Source organism: Bos indicus, chromosome 11 (assembly GCF_029378745.1).
Source record: "Bos indicus isolate NIAB-ARS_2022 breed Sahiwal x Tharparkar chromosome 11, NIAB-ARS_B.indTharparkar_mat_pri_1.0, whole genome shotgun sequence".
Taxonomy (NCBI): Eukaryota; Metazoa; Chordata; class Mammalia; order Artiodactyla; family Bovidae; genus Bos; species Bos indicus.
In genome coordinates, this window is record NC_091770.1 from 68,382,554 (window position 1) to 68,409,394 (window position 26,841).

The 26,841-nt window shown below is 42.5% G+C and overlaps 2 protein-coding genes across 3 annotated transcripts; one reads left to right on the forward strand and one right to left on the reverse strand.

Annotated features, from left to right (window-relative positions):
- The first annotated feature begins 2,764 nt into the window (after nucleotides 1-2,764).
- On the forward strand, nucleotides 2,765-16,838 carry PCYOX1 (prenylcysteine oxidase 1). 2 transcript variants are annotated; one of them, XM_019970471.2, is made up of 6 exons: nucleotides 2,765-2,937; nucleotides 4,037-4,243; nucleotides 5,242-5,416; nucleotides 12,148-12,359; nucleotides 12,707-12,859; nucleotides 13,581-16,838. In XM_019970471.2, exons 1-6 carry the CDS (start codon nucleotides 2,817-2,819, stop codon nucleotides 14,237-14,239), a joined length of 1,527 nt encoding a protein of 508 aa, XP_019826030.1. In that variant the 5' UTR covers nucleotides 2,765-2,816; the 3' UTR covers nucleotides 14,240-16,838. The 2 variants fall into 2 exon arrangements, with proteins under 2 accessions (XP_019826030.1, XP_019826031.1); XM_019970472.2 differs by lacking the exon at nucleotides 2,765-2,937 and adding an exon at nucleotides 3,144-3,171.
- Nucleotides 16,839-17,216: 378 nt separating this feature from the next.
- SNRPG (small nuclear ribonucleoprotein polypeptide G) lies at nucleotides 17,217-25,949 on the reverse strand. The gene is made up of 4 exons (XM_019970473.2): nucleotides 25,803-25,949; nucleotides 22,358-22,380; nucleotides 21,532-21,656; nucleotides 17,217-17,544 (listed from the first exon to the last, which is right to left on the reverse strand). The coding sequence occupies exons 1-4, from the start codon at nucleotides 25,832-25,834 to the stop codon at nucleotides 17,494-17,496; spliced, it is 231 nt and encodes a 76-aa protein (XP_019826032.1). The 5' UTR covers nucleotides 25,835-25,949; the 3' UTR covers nucleotides 17,217-17,493.
- Nucleotides 25,950-26,841: the final 892 nt, after the last annotated feature.

The window sequence follows — 26,841 nt, forward strand, 5'->3', positions numbered from 1 at the left end:
AGTCGGACACGACTGAGCGACTGCACTGAACTGAACTGAGTGGAGTTAGGGAGGTGAAAGATTACAAAAATTTAGAAGCAGCCATTAGGCAAGTGAAGTCACTTTGCTTTCGTTAACTGTTCCTTATCAAATTTAGTCTCCTGTCCTTCCACTAAGACTAGAAGATAGGGGCTCTCTATCTTCGTTTGTTACCTGGAACCAATACTAAATTTTTTTTGGCAGCCTTGAGTTTTTCTCAAATAGGCACTTTAAGGGAAGCACATCCTCATTCCAAGGATGTGGCTTTGAGCTCCTGTAAACTATGTTAGTCTTCATATGCTAAAGTTGAGGTGCTGTTGAGAGGAGGTCTCAGAGGAACCTGGCTAAAGAGAATTTGGTCAAGGAGAGAATCTTAGGCTTCAGCTTCCTAAGGTGGACTGTTTTCTTGAATACGTCTTTGAATAAAGATTTCTAGTATTACTTTATATTATACTTCATGTACATGTTAACATTTTCCATAAATGACATAAAAATATCTTTTTAAGTTTTAGTGACAGAATTCTTTTGAAAAGGTAAGTGGGCAGAATAAGAAAGGCTTAACTCCACCTCCACTGTCTCTTCACCAAGGGTCCTTTCAGCACAATCTTTCCTAGGAGACCTGTGTCAAGGTCACTGACATGGTAAATTCTAATCAACCAGCGTGTATTTATTGAAGGCCTTTTAGGCTAAAGGTACTTAGGTGTTGTGGGCATGATGTAGTTTGGAAAAAGGAAAAGACATAATTTAGCTCTTTCTTTATAATTTGTAGAAAAAGCAGACTTAATCTTCATATTTTTATGTTCTTACAAGGAAGTGTTTAGTTTTTGTGTGACTTGCATCTTGTTCCATTAATGCCTCCATTTCTCCTGTTTGTACTGTGTTCCACTGGCTGTTCCACAAACACGCCAGGCATTTCCCTTGCTTAGAAAGGTCTTTCTTTCCCTAGCTCACTTTCTCACTGCAAGTATTAGTCAGTCAGTTGTTTCTGACATTTTGTGACCCCATGGACTGTAGCCCGTCAGGCTCCTCTGTCCATGGAATTCTCCAGGCAAGAGTACTGGAGTGGGTAGCCATTTACTTTTGCTCAAATGCCATTCTGCTCAATGAAGCCTGATCTGACCACTCTATTTAAAATTGCAACATTCCCCATTTCTCTTTCCCCACACTATATCATTTGCATGTTTGTTCTAGTTGTCATCGGGCTCCTTCCCCTAGAATGGCTGTGTCATTATATTTTTAAAAAACAATATTTTCTTTACTGGTTTTTCTCAAGTACCTGGAACACTGCCTGCCACTTGGAAAGAACTCAATAAATGTCCAATAAATGAATCCTTTTTTTGTAGTGGATTTTCTATTTCCTTTCTCGAAGTTTAACCTTTCTTTTTATCCAACTTGTTTTCCTTCCATCCATACTATTCTTCATGGTCATGTACTAGTTTTTTTCTTTTCTTTTCCTTTTTTTGGCTGGGAGGGGTATTTTAATTACAGAAATGGAATCATATAATACCCATCACTCAGTTAGCAGCTTTTCTCACCTAACAATACTGCTGCTGCTGCTGCTGCTGCTAAGTCGCTTCAGTAGTGTCGGACTCTGTGTGACCCCACAGACGGCAGCCCACCAGGCTCCCCCGTCCCTGGGATTATCCAAGCAAGAACACTGGAGTGGGTTGCCATTTCCTTCTCCAATGCACGAAAGGGAAAAGGGAAAGTGACACGACTCTTAGCGACCCCATGGACTGCAGCCTACTAGACTCCTCCGTCCATGGGATTTTCCAGGCAAGAGTACTGAGTGGGGTGCCAGTGCCTTCTCCGCACCTAACAATACTGCTGCTTAAGTCGCTTCAGTCGTGTCCGACTCTGTGCGACCCCATAGACGGCAGCCCACCAGGCTCCCCCGTCCCTGGGATTCTCCAGGCAAGAACACTGGAGTGGGTTGCCACTTCCTTCTCCAATGCGTGAAAGTGAAAAGTGAAAGGGAAGTCGCTCAGTCGTGTCGGACTCTTAGCGACCCCGTGGACTGCAGCCTACCAGGCTCCTCCATCCATGGGATTTTCCAGGCAAGAGTACTGGTGTGGGGTGCCATTGCTTTCTCCAACGCCATTCCCTTCTCCAGGGGATCTTAAAAGGAAAAACGGGGGAGCCAGGGATAGGATTTCACTTTGAACTATCCTATCCCTGGGCTCCCCCGCTTTTCCTTTTAAGATCCCCTGGAGAAGGGAATGGCAACCAACTCCAGTATTCTTGCCTGCAGAATCCCATGGACAGAGGAGCCTGGCAGGCTACAGCCCATGCGGTCGCAAAGAGTCGGACGCGACTGAGCGACTGTCACTGTCACTGTCAGTGCCATTTACGCATTCATCCCATATCCAGCAGTTCCGAACCTAGTAATCACTCGGTAAAGTATTTCTTGCACCCCTGGTCTGTTTTTGGCAGTGATTAGCTGTGACCATTGTTTGAGCGAGAGCGATTGTAGGGACAGAAGAGGGCACAGCTGAAGAAATTAAAAGCTGGGGTGAGCCTCCTCTGGGGCCTTTGGTATCTCCCTGAAGCAGGGTGAGTTGCGGGGGGTGGGGTAGGGCCGGCTTGGAGTACCCAGACCACCCGGTTGGGAACTCCAGGAGGCAAGTGTGGCCCTGGGGTGTCAGGGGCCTGCGCTGAGGAGTGGGGGTAGGGTGGGAGCGGACTTGGGCGGGGCTTTGAGGGGTGAGGCCAGCCAGGGGGCGGGGCGGGCGGAGAGCGCAGACTCAAATGCGGGTGGCATCCTGGCGCTCCAGTCCGACCGCAGCGCTTGGAGAGCCATGGACCCTGCAGCTCCTGGGCTCGCGTGCTCGATTCTGCGGCTGGGGCTGGGGCTGTTGCTGCTGTGCAGCTGGTGGTACCCTGGGAGCGCCGAGCCGCGGGCCCCGCCGGAGAAGATCGGTAGGCGAGGAAGAGGCGGCGCGCTGCGGGGTTGGCGAGAGCGCGCCCCGCGCCGGGACGTCACTACCAGCTGCTGCAGGCCGGGCGCCCCTGGCGCCCGCTGAGTCGCGCGGAGCCAGCCCGCTGCGAATGTGGTGCTCTTCCCAGTTCGCACCTCCGAACCGCTTTCAGTGCCCCAGGGAACGCCCTTTCTCGGGCGTGGAGACATGCCCACTTGAGAAATGGGCAGTGGAGGTGGGGTTGACCCAGACCAGTCCGCAGGCGGGCGCCCGGCGTCCCTGCAGCCCCTGTCTCGGGGGTCTGGGGCTCCAAGGAAGCAAAGGCCCCTCCCTCGGCCTTCCCTTGCTGCACTTGTTCAGAGGCCGGTCCTCTGGCTGCTCAGGGAGCGACTGGCCGATTCCGCTCTGCAGATGAGAGGCGCATGCGGGCACAGCACGCCGAGCAGCGCGAACAGGCTGACCGCGCTGACCGCGTGTGCTTCCCGTGATGGGCTGGGAGTGTACCCCTCCGCCGTCTGCTTTGTTGAAGTCGGCTGGCTTGCAGAGCAAGTACTTTACCTAGGACGACTACCCAGCGGAAACAGTCACTCTTTTAGTTTGATTGGTTTTGGTGGTTTGCTCCCTGTTTATTTTGTTTTGCTTTTTTGTTGTTTATTTTTATTCCTTTTAACCCATTTTCTTTGGGATCATTAAGCTATTTACATTAACGAGACAGAACAAATCTAGGCAAAAATGGCGGCCACTTTATTTAAAATGCGTGCTGGAAAGGCCCCACTTCCTCTGTTCCCATGCATTGGGCACAAAGGAGCGTGTGCGGGCCGCTTGGTGCCTCCGCAAAGAACTGTGAGAGCCTGGGGCATCTGGCTGTGGGGGAAAAAATGTAACAATCTACTACTACTGTTGTCTGGGGGCAGTGTCTGTCCAGATTTAGAGTTGCTTCTGTCTTCACTGCAACTGTCCCTTGCCTCCCCCTCCCCAGGCTTCCCTAAATTGTCGATAACTGCTTTAGGTAATGTCGGTTGTTGATTTACGGCGGTTCAAAAACAAACATGCGAAGCTGGTAAGAGAAAAAACCCTGTTCCTTTTTTTCCCCACCGTAGCGGTTATTGGAGCTGGAATTGGTGGCACTTCAGCAGCCTATTATCTGCGGCAGAAATTTGGGAAAGATGTGAAGATTGACGTGTTCGAAAAAGGAAAGGTGGGAGGCCGTCTGGCCACCTTGAATGTGCAGGGGCAAGAATTTGAGTCAGGAGGTTCTGTCATCCATCCTTTAAATCTGCACATGAAGCGTTTTGTCAAGGATCTGGGTATGTAATTTGGTCTGAGAGCAAAGCAGACTTCAAAGTGCATGGATATTGTTATCAGATAGGGAACTGAAACTTTTCTGCCTTATTAATTGTCTTTTACAGTGAAGCTGGTAAAACTGCTTTCCTTACTTTCCTGCTAGCAATTGGCACTGCCTTAGGAGCTGCTCTGCTGTAATGGGACACTACAGTATATCTTCAGTTATCTGGAATTACAGCCATGGGGCGTGGGTTGGGGATGGTTGCTGTTGTTGATTCTTATATATTCTGGGTTTGTGTTAAAGAATCAAAGAGTGGTTTGAGTTAGCAAAACCTAGCATGCCCATTTTATAGCTGGGGAAATGAGGCTCAGAGAGTTGAGGTGTCTGACTTAAGGTCACTCACAGCTGTAGGGGCAAACGTGTGCCTGGAACTTGGGACATCTGACTGCTTTGCTACCAGGAGAGGTATTGGACAGGTTGTGGGGAATGCCTGGGGGGGCCTCTGTAGGCTCCCTCCTTGGGGAATATTGTGTAATTTTGGCCTCCTTCCAGTTACGAGAAGTGTTGAGTTACCTAGAATAGGATTTGCACAGGAATGGAAATCCTATTTTCCTTAGCTGCTTTCCACATTTCCTGTGGATGCTTCTAGGGCCTCTTCGCTCCACAAGGGCAAGTGTGTGCCAGGAGCAATTTATGCTGATTTTAAGATGAATTCAGCTGTCCTTTGGCTTTTTCTTTTGCCTTTTTTAGTCTTTTGAGACTAAATATAGCCAGTTTCTAATTTTGATACAGCTGCAATGATCATCCAACTCATCTTTAAGGGAATCTGCTTTTGGACAGTGTGATGTCTAGAGTATCACACACTGTTCTAAAGATAGAGCTCTGTTAACATGTCTCCTGAGAACTGGGGGAAGCCCAGATTCACTTATTTCAGAATGTCCCCCATAGCTTCAGATTACCTTCTCTCATTTGATCAGTACAGAAACCATTGACTTAGTTACCCTTTCTTTGTTTTTGCAGGTCTCTCTGCTGTTCAGAGCCCTAGTGGCCTAGTGGGGGTGTATAATGGAGAGACTCTGGTATATGAGGAGAGCAGCTGGTTTATAATTAACATGATTAAACTAATTTGGCACTATGGATTTCAATCCCTCCGAATGCACATGTGGGTAGAGGATATATTAGACAAGTTTATGAGGTAATTTTTTCTCTTCCATTTAACCTAAGACCTTTTATTAAATAATCTGTAGGAATTACAGTTTTGGGGAACAGTGCTCTACCTAACCACAAAGCCTATTTGTAAGGTCGTTAGGAAAAATGTTTTGTATATGATATGCAGGGCCTTTATCCACTTGGAACGTGAAAGGGTCATTTATTTTTGCTTCTGAAAACATATTTTGTAAATGCTTATTTAATACTAACTCTTTGAAGTCTTAGGACAGCTGTCTGAGGTAGATACCGTTACTAGCTGCTGCTTGTAGGATACTGGAAGGTGGAGGCATAGAGAGGTTTTAGGTATGCAAGTCCACCTGCCTAGTACCTGGTGGAGCTGGAATTCTTACCCAGGCAATCTGGCTCCAGAGTCCTCCCTCTTAATCTCTGAACTGTTTTAGTGTTGTGTGTAGATGGATAAGGTGATACATACAAGAGCTTGTAGAAAACTTAAATGAGCTTTATTTAACTGTGACATGATGTTTCAGTGAGCCAGCAGCCTGAAATAGCATATCAGTTCTGTGCCCCAAGAATTTAAATTAAGGTATTGTATTCCCACACTGTCCTGCATAGTGAGAATATAGGTGCCTATTTTCCTTCTGTTTTTCTGTATTTTCAAAAAGTCCTTTACGTATGAATATGCATTCTTTTGGTAAGTAAGAAAAATAACATAAAGTAACCAGTCTAGAGCCTTCCCTGGTGGACTAGTGGTTAAGACTCCACACTTGCAATGCTGGGGGCGCACATTTGATCCCGGTTGGGGAACTAGGACGCCACATGCTCTATAGCTCAGCCAAGAGAATATTAAAATGAAAACCATTCTGACTTTGAAAACTATAGCTTATTTTTTAAAAAATCTTTTTATTTTGTATTGGGGTATAGCCGTTTAACAATGTTGTGATAGTTTCAGGTAGACAGCGAAGGGACTCAGCTGTACATATACATGTATGATATAACCTATTTTTCTTTTTAGGTTGTTGGCATGTGCTAACTTTTATGCTGGTTTACAGTTTTAGATCTCGGAGAAATGCAGCTTGTAAGAGTTGAATAGGATAAATATAGTTTCTGTAACTTGTAGTAGTTGGAGATTTCTTTCTTTTTAAGCATCATTCTGAGGTCAATTCCTTGAACATCTCTCCAGTTACTGGAAAGATCAGCTATAGTGCAGGTTGTTCTAACGTAGTCATTCATTCGTTTATTCATTCACCAAATGTTGAGTGCTTAGTTTGTGCCAGGCAGTATTCTGGGTCTTAAAGATGTAGACCCTAGAACATACCCCTGCCCTTAAAGAATATATGTTCTAGTAGAGAAACAAGCAGTTCACTAGGAAAATGTATAGAATTTGTGTAGAGCCAATCACTTTTTAGAGAAAGGTGGCATGTTGCTACATCCTCAACAGGAAAATCAAGTTCACGTGGCCTGAGATACAGCCTCGCCTGTGTGAATCAGTTTTCTTGACATGTAGAGAATTGCCTTTTGAGAAATTAAGAAATCACTTTTGAAGTGAATTTATTGTGTTACAGAACTGTGAAAAAGGCCCAAGGAGGGGATACATAGACTATACTATTTTTTTAAAACGTGAAGGGCGGGATAAGGGGGTGGGAGGGAGGTTCAAAAGGGAGGGGATATATGTATATGTACTTACAGCTGATTCACGTTGTTGTACAGCAGAAACCAACCCAACATTGTAAACCAGTTATCCTCTGAATTAAAAAAAATTTTTTTATTGAAGTATAGTGATTTACAATGTTGTGTTAATTTCTGCTGTACAACGAAATGGTTTATTAATACACATATACATTCTTTTCTAATATTCTTTTCCATTATGACTTATCACAAGGTTTTGCATATAGTGGGGTTTCCTGGTGGCTTAGATAGTAAAGAATCTATCTTCCTGGGTTGGGAAGATCCCCTGGAGAAGGGAATGACAACCTGCTCTAGTATTCTTGCCTGGAGAATCCCATGAACAGAGGAGCCTGGCAGGCTACAGTCCATGGGGTCACACGGAGTCAGACACAACTGAGTGACTAAGCACATACACATACATTGCATATAGTTCCCTCAATATTATACTATTTTTGATTTATAAAACAATTCCAAAACATGGAATTATGCAACCCCGCCCTGCCATATATCTTTGATACTTGATTATAGAGTGCTGACCGTTACGTTGTTTAAAGGGCCATGCATTTCTGTTCCTTTCTATAAGAACATGCAGATCTTATTTTGATAATTTTACCACATCCATCATACCCTGTTGGACAAATGGCAAGTATTGAGCCATCATGTGCCAGTTGCTAAATAGTGAAATACTGCTGGTCTTATGAAATAGCTTCTGCCTGCATGTTTTCTCTTCCCCAGGAATCTTTTTCCTTGCCCTCAGCAGGGAGTCTTGACTCAGTTCCAGGGCTATAATCAGTCTGCTTTCTGTTTAATGCTGTTGTTGTTCAGTCACTAAATCATTTCCGACTATTTGCAACCCCATGAACTGCTGCATGCCAGGCTTCCCTGTCCTTCACTATTACCCAGAGTTTGCTCAGACTCATGTCTGTTGAGTCAGTGATGCCATTGAACCATCTCATCCTCTGTCGCCCCTTTTTCTCTTGCCCTCAATCCAGTTGTTAAATGCTTGTAGTACCACCTATGTCACAAAAACCAGGATTAGGAGCCACAGAGGTTGCCAAAGAGGAGTCAGGAACAGTGAATTCCCTTACATTTCATTTTAAATTTTATCTACTGTTTTCAACTCCACGGTTTGTTTTTATTTTCTATTATTTATTTATCTTTATTAGCAGTCTATGTTTGTTCTAATCTACATTTCTTTGTTTGTGGCCAAGATGTGTGGCATGCAGGATCTTAGTTCCCCAACCAGGGATCGAACCTGTGTCCCTACATTGGGAACACAGAGTATTAACCACTGGACCACCAGGGAAGTCCCTAATCTATATTGTTTTCATACGTGCTTTAGTTCTTTAGATATGGCTTCCTTTACTTCTTTGAGCGTATTTATAGTTGCTGATTTAAAGTCTTTGTCTGGCAGGTCCAATGTCTGGATTTTCTTAAGGAGGATTTCTGTTGATTTTTGTTGTAAACTGGACATTTAAAATAATATTGAATAGTAACTCTGGACGTCAGAAATCCGCTCACCCCAGGGTTTGTTACTGTTGCTGTTTGTTTGTTAGTGACTCTGGAACTAATTCTATTCTTTGTCATGTTTGACTACTCAAGTGTGTGTGTGTGAGGATCGCTTGCAGTGCTCTGGCAGGTGGTTTATAGCTCTAGCCTTTACTTCTGGCTTGCTCAAAGCCTCAAGGTCAGCCGAAGGTGACAGATGAGGGCCTTCTCAGGTCTTTCCTGGGCATGTGACAGTCTTGTACATGGGCATGGCCTTCTAAGTCCCTAGAAATGAATTGGGGTTTTTCATTCCCCAGTATTTCTTTTTAAAATCTTCAGATAAGCCTCTTGTTAGCCCCACTTGGTATCACAAACTCAGGCAACAAAAGTTTTTGACAGATGTGCTCAGGATGGGCTGTTTGTATAGAGTGAGGTAAAAAAAGATAAGCCCTAATCTAAAAAGAAAAGGTTTCCCAGTGGTAAAGAGTCCTCCTGCCTATGCAGGAGACACAGGTTCGCTCCCTGGTTCAGAAAGATTCCCTGGAGAAGGAAATGGCAACCCATTCTTGCCATTCCAGTATTCTTGCTGGAATAATCCCATGGACAGGAGAGCCCGATGGGTTACAGTCCATAGGGTCTCAAAGAGTTGGACACGACTGAGCACGCACACATAAACAGTCTAAAAGACACAGCAAACTAGTGGCTATAACAAAAAAGAAGCAGACTCACAGATACAGGGAACAAATACAGATGCAGAGAACAAATACAGATACAGAGAACAAACTAGTGGTTACCAGTGGTGAGGGGGGAAGGACAATGTTGGGGTGGGGGCATAGAAAGTATAAAGTATCGGGTGTAAGATAGGCCGCAGGATGCATTGTGCAACGTGGGGAATGTAGCCAGTATTTTGTAATTGTACGTGGAATTGTCCAGTTGCTCAGTCATGTCCAACTCTTTGCAACCCATGGACTGCAGCACGCTAGGCTTCCCCATCCTTCACTATCTCCTGGAGTTTTCTCAAACTCATGTCCATTGAGTCAACAATGCCACCCAGCCATCTCATCCTCTGTCGTCTGCTTCTCCCCCTGCCTTCAGTCCTTCCCAGCATCAGGGTCTTTTCCACTGAGTCAGCTCTTCGCATCAGGTGGCCAAAGTATTTGAGCTTCAGCTTCAGCATCAATCCTTCCAATGAACATTCCTGGTTGATTTCCTTTAGGATTGACTGGTTTGATCTTCTTGCAGTCCAAGGGACTCTCAGGAGTCTTCTCCAGCACCACAGTTCGAAAGCATCAGTTCTTCAGCACTCAGTCTTCCTTATGGTCCAACCCTCCCATCCGTACGTGACTACCAGAAAAACCATAGCTTTGACTGTGTGGACCTTTGTCGGCAAAGTGGTGTCTCTGCTTTTTAATATGCTAAGTTTGTCATAGTTTTTCTTCCAAGGAGTGAGCGTGTTGTAGTTTTATGGCTGCAGTCACCATCTGCAGTGATTTTGGAGCCCAGAATAATAGTCTGTCACTGTTTCCATTGTTTCCCCATCGATTTGCCATGAAGTGATGGGACTGGATGCCATGATCTTAGTTTTTTGAATGTTGAGTTTTAGGCCAGCTTTTTCACTCTTCTCTTTCACCTTCCTCTAGAGGCTCTTTAGTTCCTCTTCACTTTCTGCCATTAAGGTGGTGTCCTCTGCATATGTGAGGTTACTGATATTTCTCTTGGCAGTCTTGATTCCAGCTTTAACTTCATCCGGCCCAGCATTTCATGGTGTACTGTGTATATAAGTTAAATAAACAGGGTGACGGTTACAGCCTTGATGAACTCCTTTCCCAATTTTGTAAATGGAGTATATCCTTTAAACATTTTAATCAAAAAAGAATAAGTCCTGACAAGGCAAATAGTGGCACTTCTCTGACAATGGGAATTTGGGGATGCCCTAAACATGTCTTATTGCCTCTGTGGCTGCCAGCTTGCTGGTTTCACAGATATTGTGGTTGCAAGGCTGCTGATTTTGAAGGCTACCTTGTTGCTAGCAAGATGGGAATGAGCTTAGGGATAGTTCAAATACCACAGCACTCATTTGTTCTTACAGTCAGCCATCTAAATATTCCTGGGATTTTAGCAAATGTTTGGTTTATTTACAGAGTTCCAAAAAAGTTGATGTTGACAGTGTTTGCCAGTGTTCTCACTGCTTTTATGTAGGGACAGATTTTTCTAAGATTCTTACTCCATTTTGGAAGTCCTTCATCCCACCTCCACTACTTTTTTCTGTCTGTGCCTCCTCCTGCTCTCCTGGATCTCTCTGCTTCTCTGCCAGCTCCAAGTGTTTCCAATCTTTTGGTTTACTTTCCTCCTTGATAAAAGAACCTGTCTGCCAGTACAGGAGATGTAAGAGACATGGGTTCAATCCCTGGGCCAGGAAGATCCCCTGGAGTAGGGCACAGCAACCCACTCCATTACTCTTGCCTGGAGAATCCCACCAACAGAGGAGCCTGAAAGATTGCAGGCCATAGGATCCCCAAGAGTCAGATACAACTGAAGCAATTTAGCACAAACTGTTGGTAAGATGCTTGTGTTTATTTTATTGCCTGTTGTCCCATCTAAAACAAAAGCTCTGTTATGGCAGCGATTTTTCTTTCTGTGTTGTATTGACCTCTGTATCTTTAGCATCTAGAACAGTGTCTGGCTCAAACTGATGCTCCATATTCTAACACATAACAAATATTAAAAAATTATATAAAAAAGAGAATCTAGAGGCAGATAAATCAGTTATTCATGTTAGTAGTTTGAATATAAATGGAGAAGGCAATGGCACCCCACTCCAGTACTCTTGCATGGCAAATTCCATGGACGGAGGAGCCTAGTAGGCTGCAGTCCATGGGATAGCTAGGAGTCAGACACGACTGAGCGATTTCACTTTCATGCATTGGAGAAGGAAATGGCAACCCACTCCAGTGTCCTTGCCTGGAGAATCCCAGGGACGGGGGAGCCTGGTGGGGTGCCGTCTATGGGGTTGCACAGAGTCTGACACGACTGAAGTGACTTAGTAGCAGCAGCAGCAGCAGTTTGAATATAAAGCTTCGCTTAAGATCAGGGAGATTAGAAATAACAGGAAGGATGTTAGGAAGGTTGATAAGCTTCCCTTCTTAAGTGGATGAAGCAGAAAGGAAAAATGAAATGTTTAAAACTAAATGAACTGAGGATGATGTGTAGGATGTTAGGAGTAACCCATTGTTTTGGTTGGAATTGGGGGTAGGAGGAGAGGATCAAGCCTAATGGAAAGGTAGTTTAATTTTAGACATGTCTAAGTGTGCTGGAAGATGAATGAGAACAAGACATACCCACTTCCTGAAAGGTGATCCCAGTGACCATATTCATGCAGAAGAGTGAATTCAAAGGACGGTGGACTTCCTCCAGAGGAGATAGAGGGAAATGGAGGCCAGGAGCCTTTGGGATACCTGGGAAAGATGCATCTCACAGGATCGGTAGGGATTCGTCCGAAAGAAACAGGAAAGCCACTTGGAGTCTTAGGCTGCTGTTTTCCTTCTTTGTGTGTACCCTCCCCACTATCTGCTGTCTAATGGCCATTTCTCTTCTATTCAAAAGGATCTACCGCTACCAGTCTCATGACTATGCCTTCAGTAGCGTAGAAAAGTTACTGCATTCCCTAGGAGGGGACGACTATCTTGGATTATTTAACCGGTCACTTCTTGAAACCTTGCAGAAAGCAGGCTTCTCTGAGAAGTTCCTTGATGAAATTATTACTCCCGTCATGAGGGTAAATTATGGCCAAACCACAAACATCAATGGCTTTGTAGGTAAGTCAGGACTTGAATAGTTAACGGACATTAGTTGACAGTGTGGTTTACCTAATGCTTTGGTGGCTCCTTACTTTAGGCCATGATTTGGAGATGACTACCTTCCTTTGTGAAACCTCAGACACAATGAAAATGTTGGCAAAATTGTGCATGTGTAGATGAACACTTCTATGGGAACAGTCTTTGGTTTTTATTAGTTGAATGGTCCTTACCTGGGGGGAACTTTGCTCTGAGGGTCATTTGGCAATGTCTAGATTTGGAGCCCGATGCAGCTACTCGGGAAGGGAGAGTGGGTAGAGGGCCCCTTACAGAGTCAGAATTAATATGTTTTGTCCTGCCGCCGACAGGGGCAGTGTCAATGGCTGGTACTGATCCTGGCCTTTGGGCAGTAAAAGGTGGCAATAAACTTGTTTGCTCAAGGCTCCTTCAGGCTTCCAGAAGCAATCTTGTGTCAGGCTTAGTAATGTCCATAGAGGAGAAAACAAGAACCAAGCAGACAGGTAAGCTTGAACTCCTATTTTATTGTTTCTAATTTCCCCTGCAGAAAATAATTGCTCAGGGAGAAAAACCTGTTTCTCCGTCTCTCACTCAGTTCCAAATGATGAAATTTTAAATTGGAGGTTAGGTGTTGTGTGTCATGTGGAAATAGATACACATGTGCTCAAGTACAGTGGCATGACTTTTTGGATTTAAAAAAGAATTTCATCCTCAAAAGTAAACATTTCATATTTTGTACCTATTGACAGGTTTTATTTCCATTCCAAGTAGAAAACTGGCCTCAGTGTAATACAAATGCAGGGGCCAGTTATCTTAAGGGATAAAACTTATTTGCTGCTGCTGCTGAGTCACTTCAGTCGTGTCTGACTCTGTGCGACCCCATAGATGGCAGCCCACCAGGCTCTCCCGTCCCTGGGATTCTCCAGGCAAGAACACTGGAGTGGGTTGCCATTTCCTTCTCCAATGCATGAAAGTGAAAAGTGAAAGTGAAGTCGCTCAGTCATGTCCAACTCTAGCGACCCCATGGACTACAGCCTACCAGGCTCCTCCGTCCATGGCATTTTCCAGGCAAAAGTACTGGAGTGGGGTGCCATTGCCTTCTCCAAAACTTGTTTAAGTCCTTAGAATTATGGAGAAACTATTAAGGTATAGAATTATTTTTAGAAGGTATAAAATATAGTATGTTAGAAACACTTTAAAAAAATGCTTTTTTATTTCCTCTAGGAAATCCCTCAAAGGTGTATGAAGTGGTCTACCAAACTGGATCTGAGACCCATTCAGACTTCTATGACATTGTCCTGGTGGCCACTCCATTGAATCGGAAAATGTCCAATATAAATTTTCTCAACTTCGATCCTCCAATTGAGGAATTCCATCAACACTACGAACCTTTAGTGACAACTTTAATTAAAGGGGAGTTGAATTCAACTGTCTTTAGCTCAAGAGCCTTAAATGAGTTTCATCTTGGTACAGTCTTAACCACTGATAATCCAGATTTATTCATTAACAGCATTGGGCTTGTGTCCCCTGTAGAAGAAGACAATAATCCTCAGCCAAAAGCAGATACAGCACATGTCTGGAAGATCTTTTCTGCAGCAGCACTTACTAAAGAACAAATTTTAAAGCTCTTTGTGTCCTACGATTATGCTGTGAAGCAGTCATGGCTTGCATACCCTCATTATACACCTCCAGAGAAATGCCCCTCCATCATACTCCACGATCAACTTTATTACCTCAACGGCATAGAGTTTGCAGCAAGTGCCATGGAAATGAGTGCCATTGCAGGCTACAATGCTGCTCTCCTCGCCTATCACCGCTGGAATGGGAACACACACATGATTGACCAAGAGGACTTATATGAGAGACTTAAAACAGAACTATGAAACACCACTCTCTCCTTTATCCCTCTCCTGGTTCCAAATGGAATATCACTGGCAAAAAAAAAAAAAAAGAACGTAGTCTGAACAGAGATGATTTTGTATCAGATATTTCACCATTATCATCATTTAACAAAATAATCCCAGTGAGTCATGAGAAACGCAAGGTTCTAATTAAGCATGAAGGTAAAACTATTGCATCTTCAAAATTGAACTCTTTCTTGAATATCCATCAGCAGCATTTCGCAAACTTGTCTGATCATAAGAATCACCTGGAGTTTGTTAGACATATGAATTCTCTAGCTCCTCTGGAGGTTCTGATTTAATAGGTCTGGGATGGGGCCCTGGATTTTGAACGAAACTTTAAAGCATTTTAAGCTGAGCCCTTGAGGAAGACTTACCTTTTAGTTCAGGGCTAGTTCATTTGCGCTTCACGGTTGGATGTGATCTTCATTCAGGTAAAATTACCATGGTAACTGGTATCTTACGCCTGGCTTTAGTAACTTAATTTTGCAAAGGACATATGCCCATGCTTGAAGCCTTGACTTTCAGAATGTTCTTTTGATTGCTTCTGTCTCTATTTCATGAGTGAAGTTCAGAAGTCTTAGTGTAGTATAAAGATGTCACACAAAAATCTCAAGTAAAATGAAAAGCAAGTATAGGCTATTGATTTAAGAAATTTCTTAAATTTGTCTATTATCAAACCCTCACCTGAGGAGCTTTGAAAAATGGTGATAGAGCCCCACAACAGAGATTGGTTTAATGGACTAAGGATAGGACCTGAGCTTTTTGTAGCTTTTTAGAGTTCCTAACGTACAACTGGGGTTTAGAGTCACTGATGTGGGGGTTTATGATGTTTTCAAAGGGTTTTTAGTGCCTTAAAAGTCCCAAGAAACTCAATCCATTATCAAAGCAAATCCATGTTGCAAAGGATTTCTCTCTGTGGGAACTCTAGTAGTCTTGGTAGTAAGAACCATTGACAGTCTCACAGCAGAGGCAACTTAGATGACTGCAGAGCCTCTGGCACGAGAATATATTCAGACCCCACACTTGATCAGATCCACTTTGTGTTCACACTGTTAAATGCTTCTGAAGGTACTGTAGCATTTTGATTGAGAAATTGGTTGTTGAAATCTTGTTCTGAGGCGGTGGTTCGGCTGTACATTGCAGTCACCTGTAGGACTGCTTCCTGAATGATTCCAGGATGTATGTAGCTAAACTTGAGACCCGGTTCTCCACCTGTACAAAGATCATGAGTGTTCTTATAGTCACTGGAAAGGACAAAACAAGTAAAAACTTGTGAATTCTAAAAGTAACTGAACTGCAACCAAGTTAACATATATTGTCTTTTTAAAAAAGTACTCCTCCAGATTATAGCACTTGCTCCTTTTAGCAAAAAGAACATTGATTCTTAAAGCAATTGATTCTCTACAATTGTGAATATAAATATGCTGATAAAATTGCCAAGATATTTGATGTAGAGGCAGGAATTAAGTTTGTCAGAGTTAGCTTTTTACTATTTTTATTCTTAACAAGTATGTTAAGAGGCATTCCTACTTTTTTCCTTTTGTGGTTTAAAAAAAGACAGTAGGTAGAGTATACCACTGTTGTATATATGCTAAAAGTGGGTGAATTCTAGTGGAATAATTTCTAACATCTGCAGACTTGTTTTGCAATGGCAAATATTTTTAGAACACCAGTTTTAAATATTGCTGTTTTATCAAACCCAACTCTGATTGTTTTCCAACAAGGCATCTGAAGTTGTTAAAGAGCAAAAAGGTTATCCATATAGTAAGCGTATTAATTTTAATGCCACTAACAGAATTCAAAAAGACTTAATTGGAAGACAGATCTGTCAGGGCCCATTATTCCAGGAGGCTACTCAAGTGAAATTTTTACAGAAGAGACTGGTAAAGATTATGCACAGGCTGAAGGAAGGCCAAGTCCTGCGCCAGTGTTACTGGAAGGCTTGTTAAAACGTGGCTGGCCTCACCCCTAGAATGTTGCAGTAGGTGTGGAGCAGCATACGAAAGACTGCATTTCTGTTATGTTCCTATGTGATGCTGCCAGTTAGGAGCCACACTTAGAAATTCTACCAGTTCTAAAATTCAACTTTATGTGGTTGCAGTGTTAGGGAAGGTTTAAAGAGGAGAATGGAAAAATAAAAATGTATGGCCTTCACATCAACTCTAGTTTGATTCCTCTAGCTATATTTTTTCTGTAAACATTTCCTATAAATAGGGAATACCATTTTACATACTTGTTTACAAGTACCTTACATACTGTGTATACCCCACTCTCTAGTTTTAAAGTGATTCATGATTTGTAGGCTTTCTACCAGATCACAAAAATAAACTTAAGCATTTGCTTGATAGATTTTTTTTTTAAAGTTAGGTTTATGACACGTTTGTGATATTCTCTTACTGGAGTTTGTGCACCATAAAATTTACAAACTAGGTGAGTATATTATGGGCAGCATTATCACCATCTTCTACCCCACAAAGAACCACAATGCACTGGAATGTTTTCCTCCGGAATTGTATTTCTACTCTTGTATTCAAAAATTTTTCCCACTTATGTTCAAAATAAAACAAAGACATCATTACTTCCTGTGTTTTACTTCTGTTCCACTATATGGTTGACCCTTAAAACACTGGGGGGTTATGGACGCTGACCCTGAGCCATCAGCTCTCTGCATATGCAGTTCCTCTTTTCAGTCTGGAATCCGTGGATTCAGCCGTGGATGGTGTAGTACTGTAGTATTTACTACTGGAAAAAACCAGTATATAAGTGGACCTGCACAGTTTAACCCATGTTGTTTGAGTGAAACTGTACTTGGAATGTAGATGTATATGAAAAAGTCAGAGTCTGTCCAAGTTATTGCAACAACTTTGAAAATTCCAGTTAATGTTTTAGAAGAAACCCATTCAGGTTTGCAGCTTCTTTAATTTTGTTCAGTAGTAAAAGATATGGGAAAAGGGTATCTTGCCAATGTTTCATATTTAATAAGATTTTTCTATTTTAACGCATTAAAAACCTCTGAACTAATCAGTCTCAACCAATAACAGGTCATGACAGAAAAAAATCAGAATAAGAGCAGATATTCTAAGTTGAGAACAGCTAAGAAAGCATTTTTGGCTATTACAAAAGTTTATTTAACAAAAAAGTAAGAAAATGTACACAACCCAATTTTTCTGGTAGTAAAATGTGGAGAGGGGACACATGGAAGCGTTGATTTCTCTGGTGAACACAGCCATTGTTCATACTCGTTCCAAGGCTTCTAACATGATGATACTATTTCCTCGTATTACCTAAGAAAAAATGAATTTGAAAAGAACACTATTCAACAGATGTATCGATGATTTAAAGGATTTTCATCACCTAATTAACGGTTTTATTAAATGTCAGTTTGTGAGGCTTTTTCCCCCCTAGTCAGTGTGTGTGAGTGCTCAGATGCTCAGTTGTGACCGACTCTCTGCGACCCTATGGATTATAACCCACCAGGTTCCTCTGTCCATGGGGTTTTCCAGGCAAGAATACTGGAGTGAGTTGCCATTTCCTACTCCTGGGGATCTTCTATAAAAGAAGGTAAGTCAGGATACTCATGAAGCATAGGCGAAATGGCTGATAAAATGGGATAGGAAAGTCAAACTGGAAGGGGACTGTGAAAATAAGGAGCCCCTGGTGGACTGTAGGTAATACAACCACAAATCAGTTAAATAGAGCCAGACAGGTGAAAGGACAGGATGGGGCATCCTGAGTGAGATTTGGGGCTTTGCTAGTAGCTCCGCTGGTAAAGAATCCACCTGCAATGCAGAAGACCCTGGTTCCATTCCTGGGTCAGGAAGATCTGCAGGAGAAGGGATAGGCTACCCACTCCAGTATTCATGGACTTCCTTGGTGGCTCAGCTGGTAAAGAATCCGCCTACAATGTGGGAGACCTGGGCTCAACCCCTGGGTTGGGAAGATCCCCTGGAGAAGGGAACGTCTATCCACTCCAGTATTCTGGCCTGGAGAATTCCACGGACTGTATAGTTCATGGGGTCACAAAGAGTCAACATGGGGTCACAAAGAGTCGGACACGACTGAGTGACTTTCACTGAGTAAGATTCAAAGTAGAGCTATGCTGGGAGGCAGCTGGCATAGCTGGAACTTGTTCCTTTCTCCTCTCATTCTACTTGCTTTATTTATTACACACAGTGTTATATACTGTCTTCCTCACTCAAGTGTCATTTCTGTGAGGGCAAGGACTTGCTTGGTGCATCTACTCAGCGCCTAAAGCAGTGGCAGGCTCACAAAAGGCTCAATTAAGCAAACAGATGACCTGCATCTGATTACTGCACATGACAGACTGGGAAGGACCATGACAGGTGGGCAAGTGTTGGGGAGCCTGGCAGAGACAAACGGCAATGCTTATGGTGAGAAAGTGGCAAAGAATTACAGAGCTGCACTGAAAATGACAATGGAGACCAAAAGAAGCTACAGACTCTCACTCTTCTTAACAAATTAGGAAAAGAAATGAAGAAACCTAAACAACATGATTCCTAGTTTTCAAGAGTTTTAAACTGCTGGCTTATTTGCAAGAGAAGATGAACATGACTTCTCACCAATCAAAACTTAAAAACCAAGAAGCCTTCTTCCTAGTTCGTTCCTAAACCTGTCCATTTGTGACTTTCCCCAGAAGTGGAGGGTGGTGAAGAGAAGTTATTTCAGATAACTAAGATTTTTAGATCTGAGGGCTTTTTCTTTTTGGCATTATTAAAAAAAAAAATAAAACTGCCACTTTCCTCAATGTTTTCTAAAATGGTATCACACACTTCTTTGCCTTCTCATATAAGACACAGGAATTAAGGCTCGTCTGCTTCACAGGGCTCTTCCTCTTTTCCCACTGTGTTGGATGCCCTATATTCCAGATCAAACTGGAACCCTGATCAGGTCCAGAATTCCATACTGCTCCTTGGATTGGGCTTGAGTACTAAGTTTGGCAAAGTGCTGCCCAGGCCTTTTCATGAAGGGGCACAACTGTCTAATAAAAAATACAAACCTAAATTGGAGCTACAGAAGCACAAAGCCAGTAAGAACTCCTGAAACATAGCATCAAAAACTACACAATTTTTACTATATTCTTAGGGGAACCTTGAAGTAGAGTGGAATCTTAAGGAAATAAGACAGAGGAGAAGCTACTGACTACTCTGGTTTTATTTCAGAAGAGGCTAATTGAGACATCATTAGGTAATTATCCACCTGAAAAATCCTGTATTAAGTAATTTCTTAAAAAACAAAACCAAAAAAACACCACTTCTTTTTATTTATTTGGTTGCACAGGTCTTAGTTGTGACTTTTGGGATCTAGTTCCCTGACCAGGAATTGAGCCTGGGCCCCATGCACTGGGAGCAGAGTCTGAGTCAGTGGATTGCCAGGGAAGTCGTGTAATAAATAGTTTCAATGGCCTCAGTGGGTCACTGATTGGACAAGGGAACAATGAAGCCAACAAAACTGTCTCTTTAGCCAAACAGCTTGTGAAAAAATAAAATAGTAACCATAGTTTCCCTTCTTTCCCTTAGAAAAACCACTCTTACATTTTCTTTAGGCTGTTTTTTAATTAAAGAAAATTGATATATTATCATTATTTCATTTTCAAAGTGTTAACTCGGCCATAAGAATTAGCACCTACTAATAGACTTATTTTAGTCACAGAACATGCATCAGAGATGGAAGAACAGACTGCCTATCACAGTAAGTTGGAGCTCACTATTTGAATGACTTGTGATGGCACTGCTTTTAACCAATTTCCATGTAAGGAAAATTAACCCCATCAAAATAAGGGAGAAAATTCTGAGAAACATCAATACCTTCACTAATAAAAATTCTGAAAAGTGCCACACATTCTCAAAAGTTATTTCCTCAAATTAGAACTTTAAACATCAATTCCCTTTTTAATTCTTTTTATTTTTTTGGCGGATCTGTTGATATATGAACCAAAACCCTAATCCACCCTCTATCAGAATGAAGATTTCCTAATCTGTAAAAGGAAGGGCTAGAAGGAAATCTTGGGGTATTTTTAAAACTCTCTTTTATAAGAAAATGCAAATGATTTGCCAGACTTGTATTCATTTCAAGGGGACTGTACCTGAAGAGAAGGTCCATCTATGTGAAATGTGTGCAAGAGGCCAGGGAGACTCATATCTAGGGACTCCAAGTTGTTTTTCAAACCCTGACTGATTTGCTTTTCAAAATGCAATAATGGAAATATACTTGAAACAAGCAATAACACAAGCCTTGGAAAGGGTAATTAACCTTCTGTGAATGCATAAACACTGAAGTTTGATGAGTAGCAATCCTCAGCACACATTAAAATTACACAGGATCTTGTAACAGCACACACAAACACAAATTGCACCCTTAGACTGGAGAAGGCAATGGCACCCCACTCCAGTACTCCTGGCCTGGAAAATCCCATGGACGGAGGAGCCTGGTGGGCTGCAGTCCATGGGGTCGCTGAGGGTCGGACTCAACTGAGCGACTTCACTTTCACTTTTCACTTTCATGCATTGGAGAAGGAAATGGCAACCCACTCCAGTGTTCTTGCCTGGAGAATCCCAGGGATGGCGGAGCCTGGTGGGCTGCCGTCTATGGGGTCACACAGAGTCAGACACGACTGAAGTGACTTAGCAGCAGCAGCACCCTTAGAGATAGTTTCAACTGCTTTGAGGTGGACTCAGCATAATTGGGGAACCTGAAAACCCTCTATACTACTACTCTAATGAAGGGGCTTCCCTGGTGGCTCAGATGGTAAAGCATCTACCTGCAATGCAGGAGACCTGGGGGTTCGATCCCTGGGTCAGATGATTCCCTGGAGAAGGAAATGGCAACCCACTCCAGTAATCTTCCCTGGAAAATCCCATGGATGGAGAAGCCTGGCAGGCTACAGTCCGTGGGGTTGCAAAGAGTTGGACATGACTGAGTGACTTCACTATGGCTCTAATGAAGGAACAGTATGGGCCTCATTATAGAATAAAACACAAAAATAATTCCAACAGCTATTTCAAGTCCAAGGACCTCAGTGGATTCTGTGTAAGATTCAGATCTAACCTACAGGTAACTGGGGTATTACCACAGTTGAATAACCTCCATAAGTTAAACTAAAAGGAAGTTAAACTAAAAGGGGGTTGGAATATCTAATCTTGCCTGTAATTTGCCTAACTGCAGTTTAATCCAAGAGCTGGAGAGAAGGGATGCTAATGTTTAATCCAAAAGAAAAATGAAATCTCTAAGAGAGATCTTGTATTTGTACTTACCACCATTCCAATATTGTTCTGTTGCCCACTAGTTGCCATCTCCACACATTCATCTATCACAAGATTCATAAAGGGATCAAATCCCCGCAATATTCCTTGGACATGTCTGCCACCATTTAATTTCACTATGTAAAAGGAAAAAGGAATTTAATAAAGCTGACCGTTAACTATCAACTAAACTACTCATTAAAAATAAAGTGAGAGAAAACCCTGATATATCTTTACTATATGCCAAGCACTGAGCTAAGCATTGTACATTTACCTCCACATTTAAACTTACAGGAATCCTATAAAGTAGAATCATCCTGACTTTTTATGAAGCAACTGAATTATAATATTTTTAAGTAACTGATTCAAGATTACACAGTTACTGTAGGGAATTCAAAATGAAGGCTGGAATTCAAACCGAAGGCTGCTTGTTTCTAAAGCCATGGTCTTAACCCCTACATACTTTGAGTTCTGTGCAGGTCAGATTTTTATTCCTTATCTGTTCTTTGTTTAAAGGAAAAAAGGTTACGTTTTCAAATATAAAATAGAAAATCATGTTAATTTTTATCAAAGTGAGAGAAAGCTTATATGAAATAAAAGTATGAAATACTGTGAAACTTACTAAATATCAGAAATTAAGAAAATAAAGCTATCTAGTTAGAATTCTGATAAACCTGCTTGCTTAAATGGATGTGAATTAGAGATCTGTGTGCTTTGAATTTTTATAAAGTTTCTCAAAACATTATTAATATAATAATAAAATATACTACCAAAGCAGATGTAAAAACTAATTTAATATTCAAAAAACACCTGAAAATAGAAAACCAAAAAGACTTACATGATAACTTCTTGTCCATAAATCTGAAAAAGCAAAAGGGGTAAAGATTATATAACTAATTTTAGATATTGTCAATGTAATCTGCTAAATTTATGTAACAGGAATAATTAAATTTAAAAAATTAAAAGCTTTGCACTGCTGTAAAGGATGAGAATGATGGGCTACCTCAGCTAGTACTTATACTGACTGAGCAATGTAACTTGTGAAGGGGAAGATAATGAAGAACGGAATGAGTCTAGAACATATTCAGTTCAGTCGCTCAGTCGTGTCCGACTCTTTGCGACCCCATGAATCGCAGCACGCCAGGCCTCCCTGTCCATCATCAATTCCCAGAGTACACTCAGACTCACGTCCATCGAGTCAGTGATGCCATCCAGCCATCTCATCCTCTGTGGTCCCCTTCTCCTCCTGCCCCCAATCCCTCCCAGCATCAGAGTCTTTTCCAATGAGTCAATTCTTCGCATGAGGTGGCCAAAGTACTGGAGTTTCAGTTTTAGCATCATTCCTTCCAAAGAAATCCCAGGGCTGATCTCCTTCAGAATGGACTGGTTGGATCTCCTTGCAGTCCAAGGGACTCTCAAGAGTCTTCTCCAACACCACAGTTCAAAAGCATTAATTCTTCGGCGCTCAGCCTTCTTCACAATCCAACTCTCACATCCATACATGACCACAGGAAAAACCACAGCCTTGACTAGATGGACCTTTGTTGGCAAATTAATGTCTCTGCTTTTGAATATGCTTTTGAAAAGTTGGTCATAACTTTCCTTCCAAGGAGTAAGCATCTTTTAATTTCATGGCTGCAGTCACCATCTGCAGTGATTTTGGAGCCCCCAAAAATAAAGTCTGTTTCCACTGTTTCCCCATCTATTTCCCACGTGAACTACAATAACATTCTTGTTGTTCAATACTGACCTAATTTTCAACAACAGGATTTACAAGCTTAAGAGAAAAACAAAGATTTGGTTATATTTTTGGTTATTTCCAAAACCAAACAAAGTTGTGAAGAAACCAGAAGGTAATCATACCATACCCAATCCAACAGGTATTTTATTCTATATTTGAGACAGTAAGTAGTGTTGTTTATTTAGTGTTAAACATCAATCTTAAGTGTTCAGGATATTCTTCAACATATAAGTTCACTTTGGCAAAATACATATTTTGAAGTTAAATAATTTGAATTAAGCAATAAAATTCCATATCAGCAGCATAGAATAATATGAAGACATGTAGTCAAACCAGTTTTTACCTCTTCCAGTTACAGGCTAAAAAATATGAATCTTCATTCAATTTTAATGTATATCATGGGAGAATTCAAAGATAAATAAGACAAAGGGCCAGACAGAAGTTGTAAGAAGAGACTTTTTTGCAATTACATGGACTGTAGCCTGCCAGCCTCCTCTGTCCATAGGATTTTCCAGGCAAGAATACTGGAGTGGGTTGCCATGATCTCCTCCAGGGGATCTTTCCAACTCAGGTATTGAACCCAACTCTCTTATGTCTCCTGCATTGGCAGGCAGGTTCTTTACCACTAGCACCACCTGGCAAGCCCATAAATTACATACATATAAATTAATAATAATTACCACCATTTAATAGAAGGGCAACTGAAGCTCAGAAAAGTTTAAATAAAATGTTAAGTCACACAGCACTGAAAAAGTCTGGTAAAATCAAATGGTCAGTTTGGCTGGAGAACACAGTATTCAACTATTAATGTGTGTAGAGTCTGGTGCCTGGAGTTCAGATGGAGGGCCCTGAATGCTGGATTAAGAAGTCTGCACTCTGTTATGCAGACAGCAATAAGTTACTGCAGCAGAACCAGCTGTGGGCATAACGACTGTGGCATATGTAAGTTAAATCATCATGCTATACGCCTTAAACCTACACAGTGCTGTATGTCAATTATATCTCAAGAAAACTGGAAGGAAAAAAAGACTACTCTGTCACCCATTTTTAAGAGCACTAGGAAGAATCTGGTTGGGCCAGGTATCTCCACCTCAGCATACTGACACTTGGGGCGGGATAATTCTGTTGTTGAGTGATGTCCAGTGCACTGTAGAACATTTGGCAGCAACCCTGGCCTCTACCTACTAGATTCCGGCAGAACCAGACTCTCATTCCTGCAGTTAAGAACCACTGAGTCATGCTAAACTAGGAGAAGGGTATATACACTTGTTAAAGATGGTATCTGTGAGAAATGTAAAGGAAGAAAAATACTAAAAACCATTTTGGAGGTCGACCTGACAGGATTTCACAACTCATAAAATCTAGATAAGCAGAAAAAGGTGTTAAAACCAGTTTCGTCCTCTGAAATTCTCAAATAATGTCTTAATCAAAAGGAAGTCTTACAAGTAGAGAATAGTCCTTTGTTAAAAAATAATTTCACCAGTTCATGATGAATTCAGAAGACATTTTAAGATTTTACCAGCTCACTAATTGCAATTTCTCTTTTTCTTAATGTCAGGCGCTGTCTTAATTAACAGACTAACATATACACGGAGATTTTGCACAAAATATGTTTTCAATACAAGTGCATTTAAATGCAAAATCATTAAATTTGAACTTTCCCTTAAGTCTGACTTCTTTATGGGGCAAGCATAAATTAACTGTACATAAGGCAGACCAGGTGGCTGCCTCACAAACTGACCCCTGGATCAATTTTCCATCCTTGCTGCTAGCCAACTAATAAATGCAGAATTCTGGCATTACATAGTACAAAGACGACAGAGAAGTTACTCAGGAAACATGGAACTTGCTAAGTTCAGCCAAGAGTGTTTTAGGACGCTAAAACTTTAAACTGGGTGTTATCTACAGTAGGAATAACCTACTTGGAATCGATTTTACTGGGTTCAACCGCATTCCCCCACACACAACCTAGCCTTCTCTAATTAGAAACATGAATATTCCCACACAGCTCTGTTAACAGAGTAGATATCACACGACATTCACGTTTAACCTACGAACAAGAAATCAAGAAAAAGGAATATAATTTCTAAGTTAAAGCTCAAAGAAACAGCTACAAATACAGTCTAAGATTAAGGTGGCTTTTCACTCCTCAGATCCTATCAAACATCCATCTCCCTGGTTCCTTTATACAATCACTGTCCAGCCACCTTATCGAAAACATGCTGCTACTCAAGATGTTCAACAAAGTGTGGCATTCGAGACCTTCAAGAAACGAGGGAGAGGGTCCGGGAGACAGAGCTGGGAGCTCGGGCACGGGAAGTAAGTCAGCAGATGGTTGCGCCTTGTTGGCTTTGGTAACCGTATCCACCCGGTCGAAATACTACTTTTGCGCGGGTCTCAGGCCCCGAAGCACGCGACACTGGCCCGGATCTCGGCGTCCGCGGCCCAGAAGACGCACGCCAGGCACACTCCTGGGAGGATGTAAGGAACTCAAGGCACACAGGGAAGCGGCCATTTGGGCGCGGGCCCCACGCATACTTACTTCTTCAACTCGGGAGGGTGTGCTTTGCTCATGTCTACTCCGCGAGCTCAAAGGAGCCTCCAAACGGAATTCGAGTGGGCCTCACGCTTCAGCAGCAGGCCCGGGGCTTTGCGTCTGACGTCACTGATCCCGTTAACCAATTGATGGTCGGTCGCTTTCCCGCTTTACCTCGCGATACTTAGGGAAAGCCTGCGTTTGTCGATCAGTCCCAAGCTTCCGGTTGTGTAGCTAGTGATTGGCTAGGACGGATTCCCCGTCATTCTTTTCTGTGGATTTTCCAGGTGGCGCTGCTGCTGTTAAGTCGCTTCAGCCGTCTCCGACTCTGTTCAACTCCATAGACGTCAGTCCGCCAGGCTCCCTCATCCCTGGGATTCTCCAGGCAAGAACACTGGAGTGGGTTGCCATTTCCTTCTCCAATGCATGAAAGTGAGAAGTGAAAGTGAAGTCGCTCAGACGAGTCCGACCCTCAGCGACCCCATGGACTGCAGCCCACCAGGCTCCTCCGTCCATGGGATTTTCCAGGCAAGAGTACTGGAGTGGGGTGCCATTGCCAGGTGGCGCTAGTGGTAAAGAATTTGCCTGCGCCTGTAGGTGACGAAAAAGACGCCGGTTCCATCCCTGGGTCGGGACGATCCCCTGGAGAAAGGCATGGCAACCCACTCCAGTATTCTTGCCTGGAGAAGCCCATGGACAGAGTAGCCTGGCGGGCTACAGTCCATAGGACCGCGAAGAGTTCGACATGACTGAAGAGACTTAGCACTGCATCTTTCTTCTGTAAAATTGGCGAGCGCCTCTAGCTTCTGAAGGACCCTAGTCAATCCCTTGTGTTTGTGGATTGCAACATTTCTCTTATTCATATGTACTAAATGAAAATAAGCTTTAAGAGGAGTGGGCCCCTAATATTTCTTTGGCCAGTGTGAGCCAATACCTCCATTATTGTGCTTCCCTTTGTTGAGCTTTACCAGCTGAGCTGCAAGGAAAGCCCAACAAATGTCCCTCTAGTCAAAACTATGGTTTTTCCAGTAGTAACGTATGGATG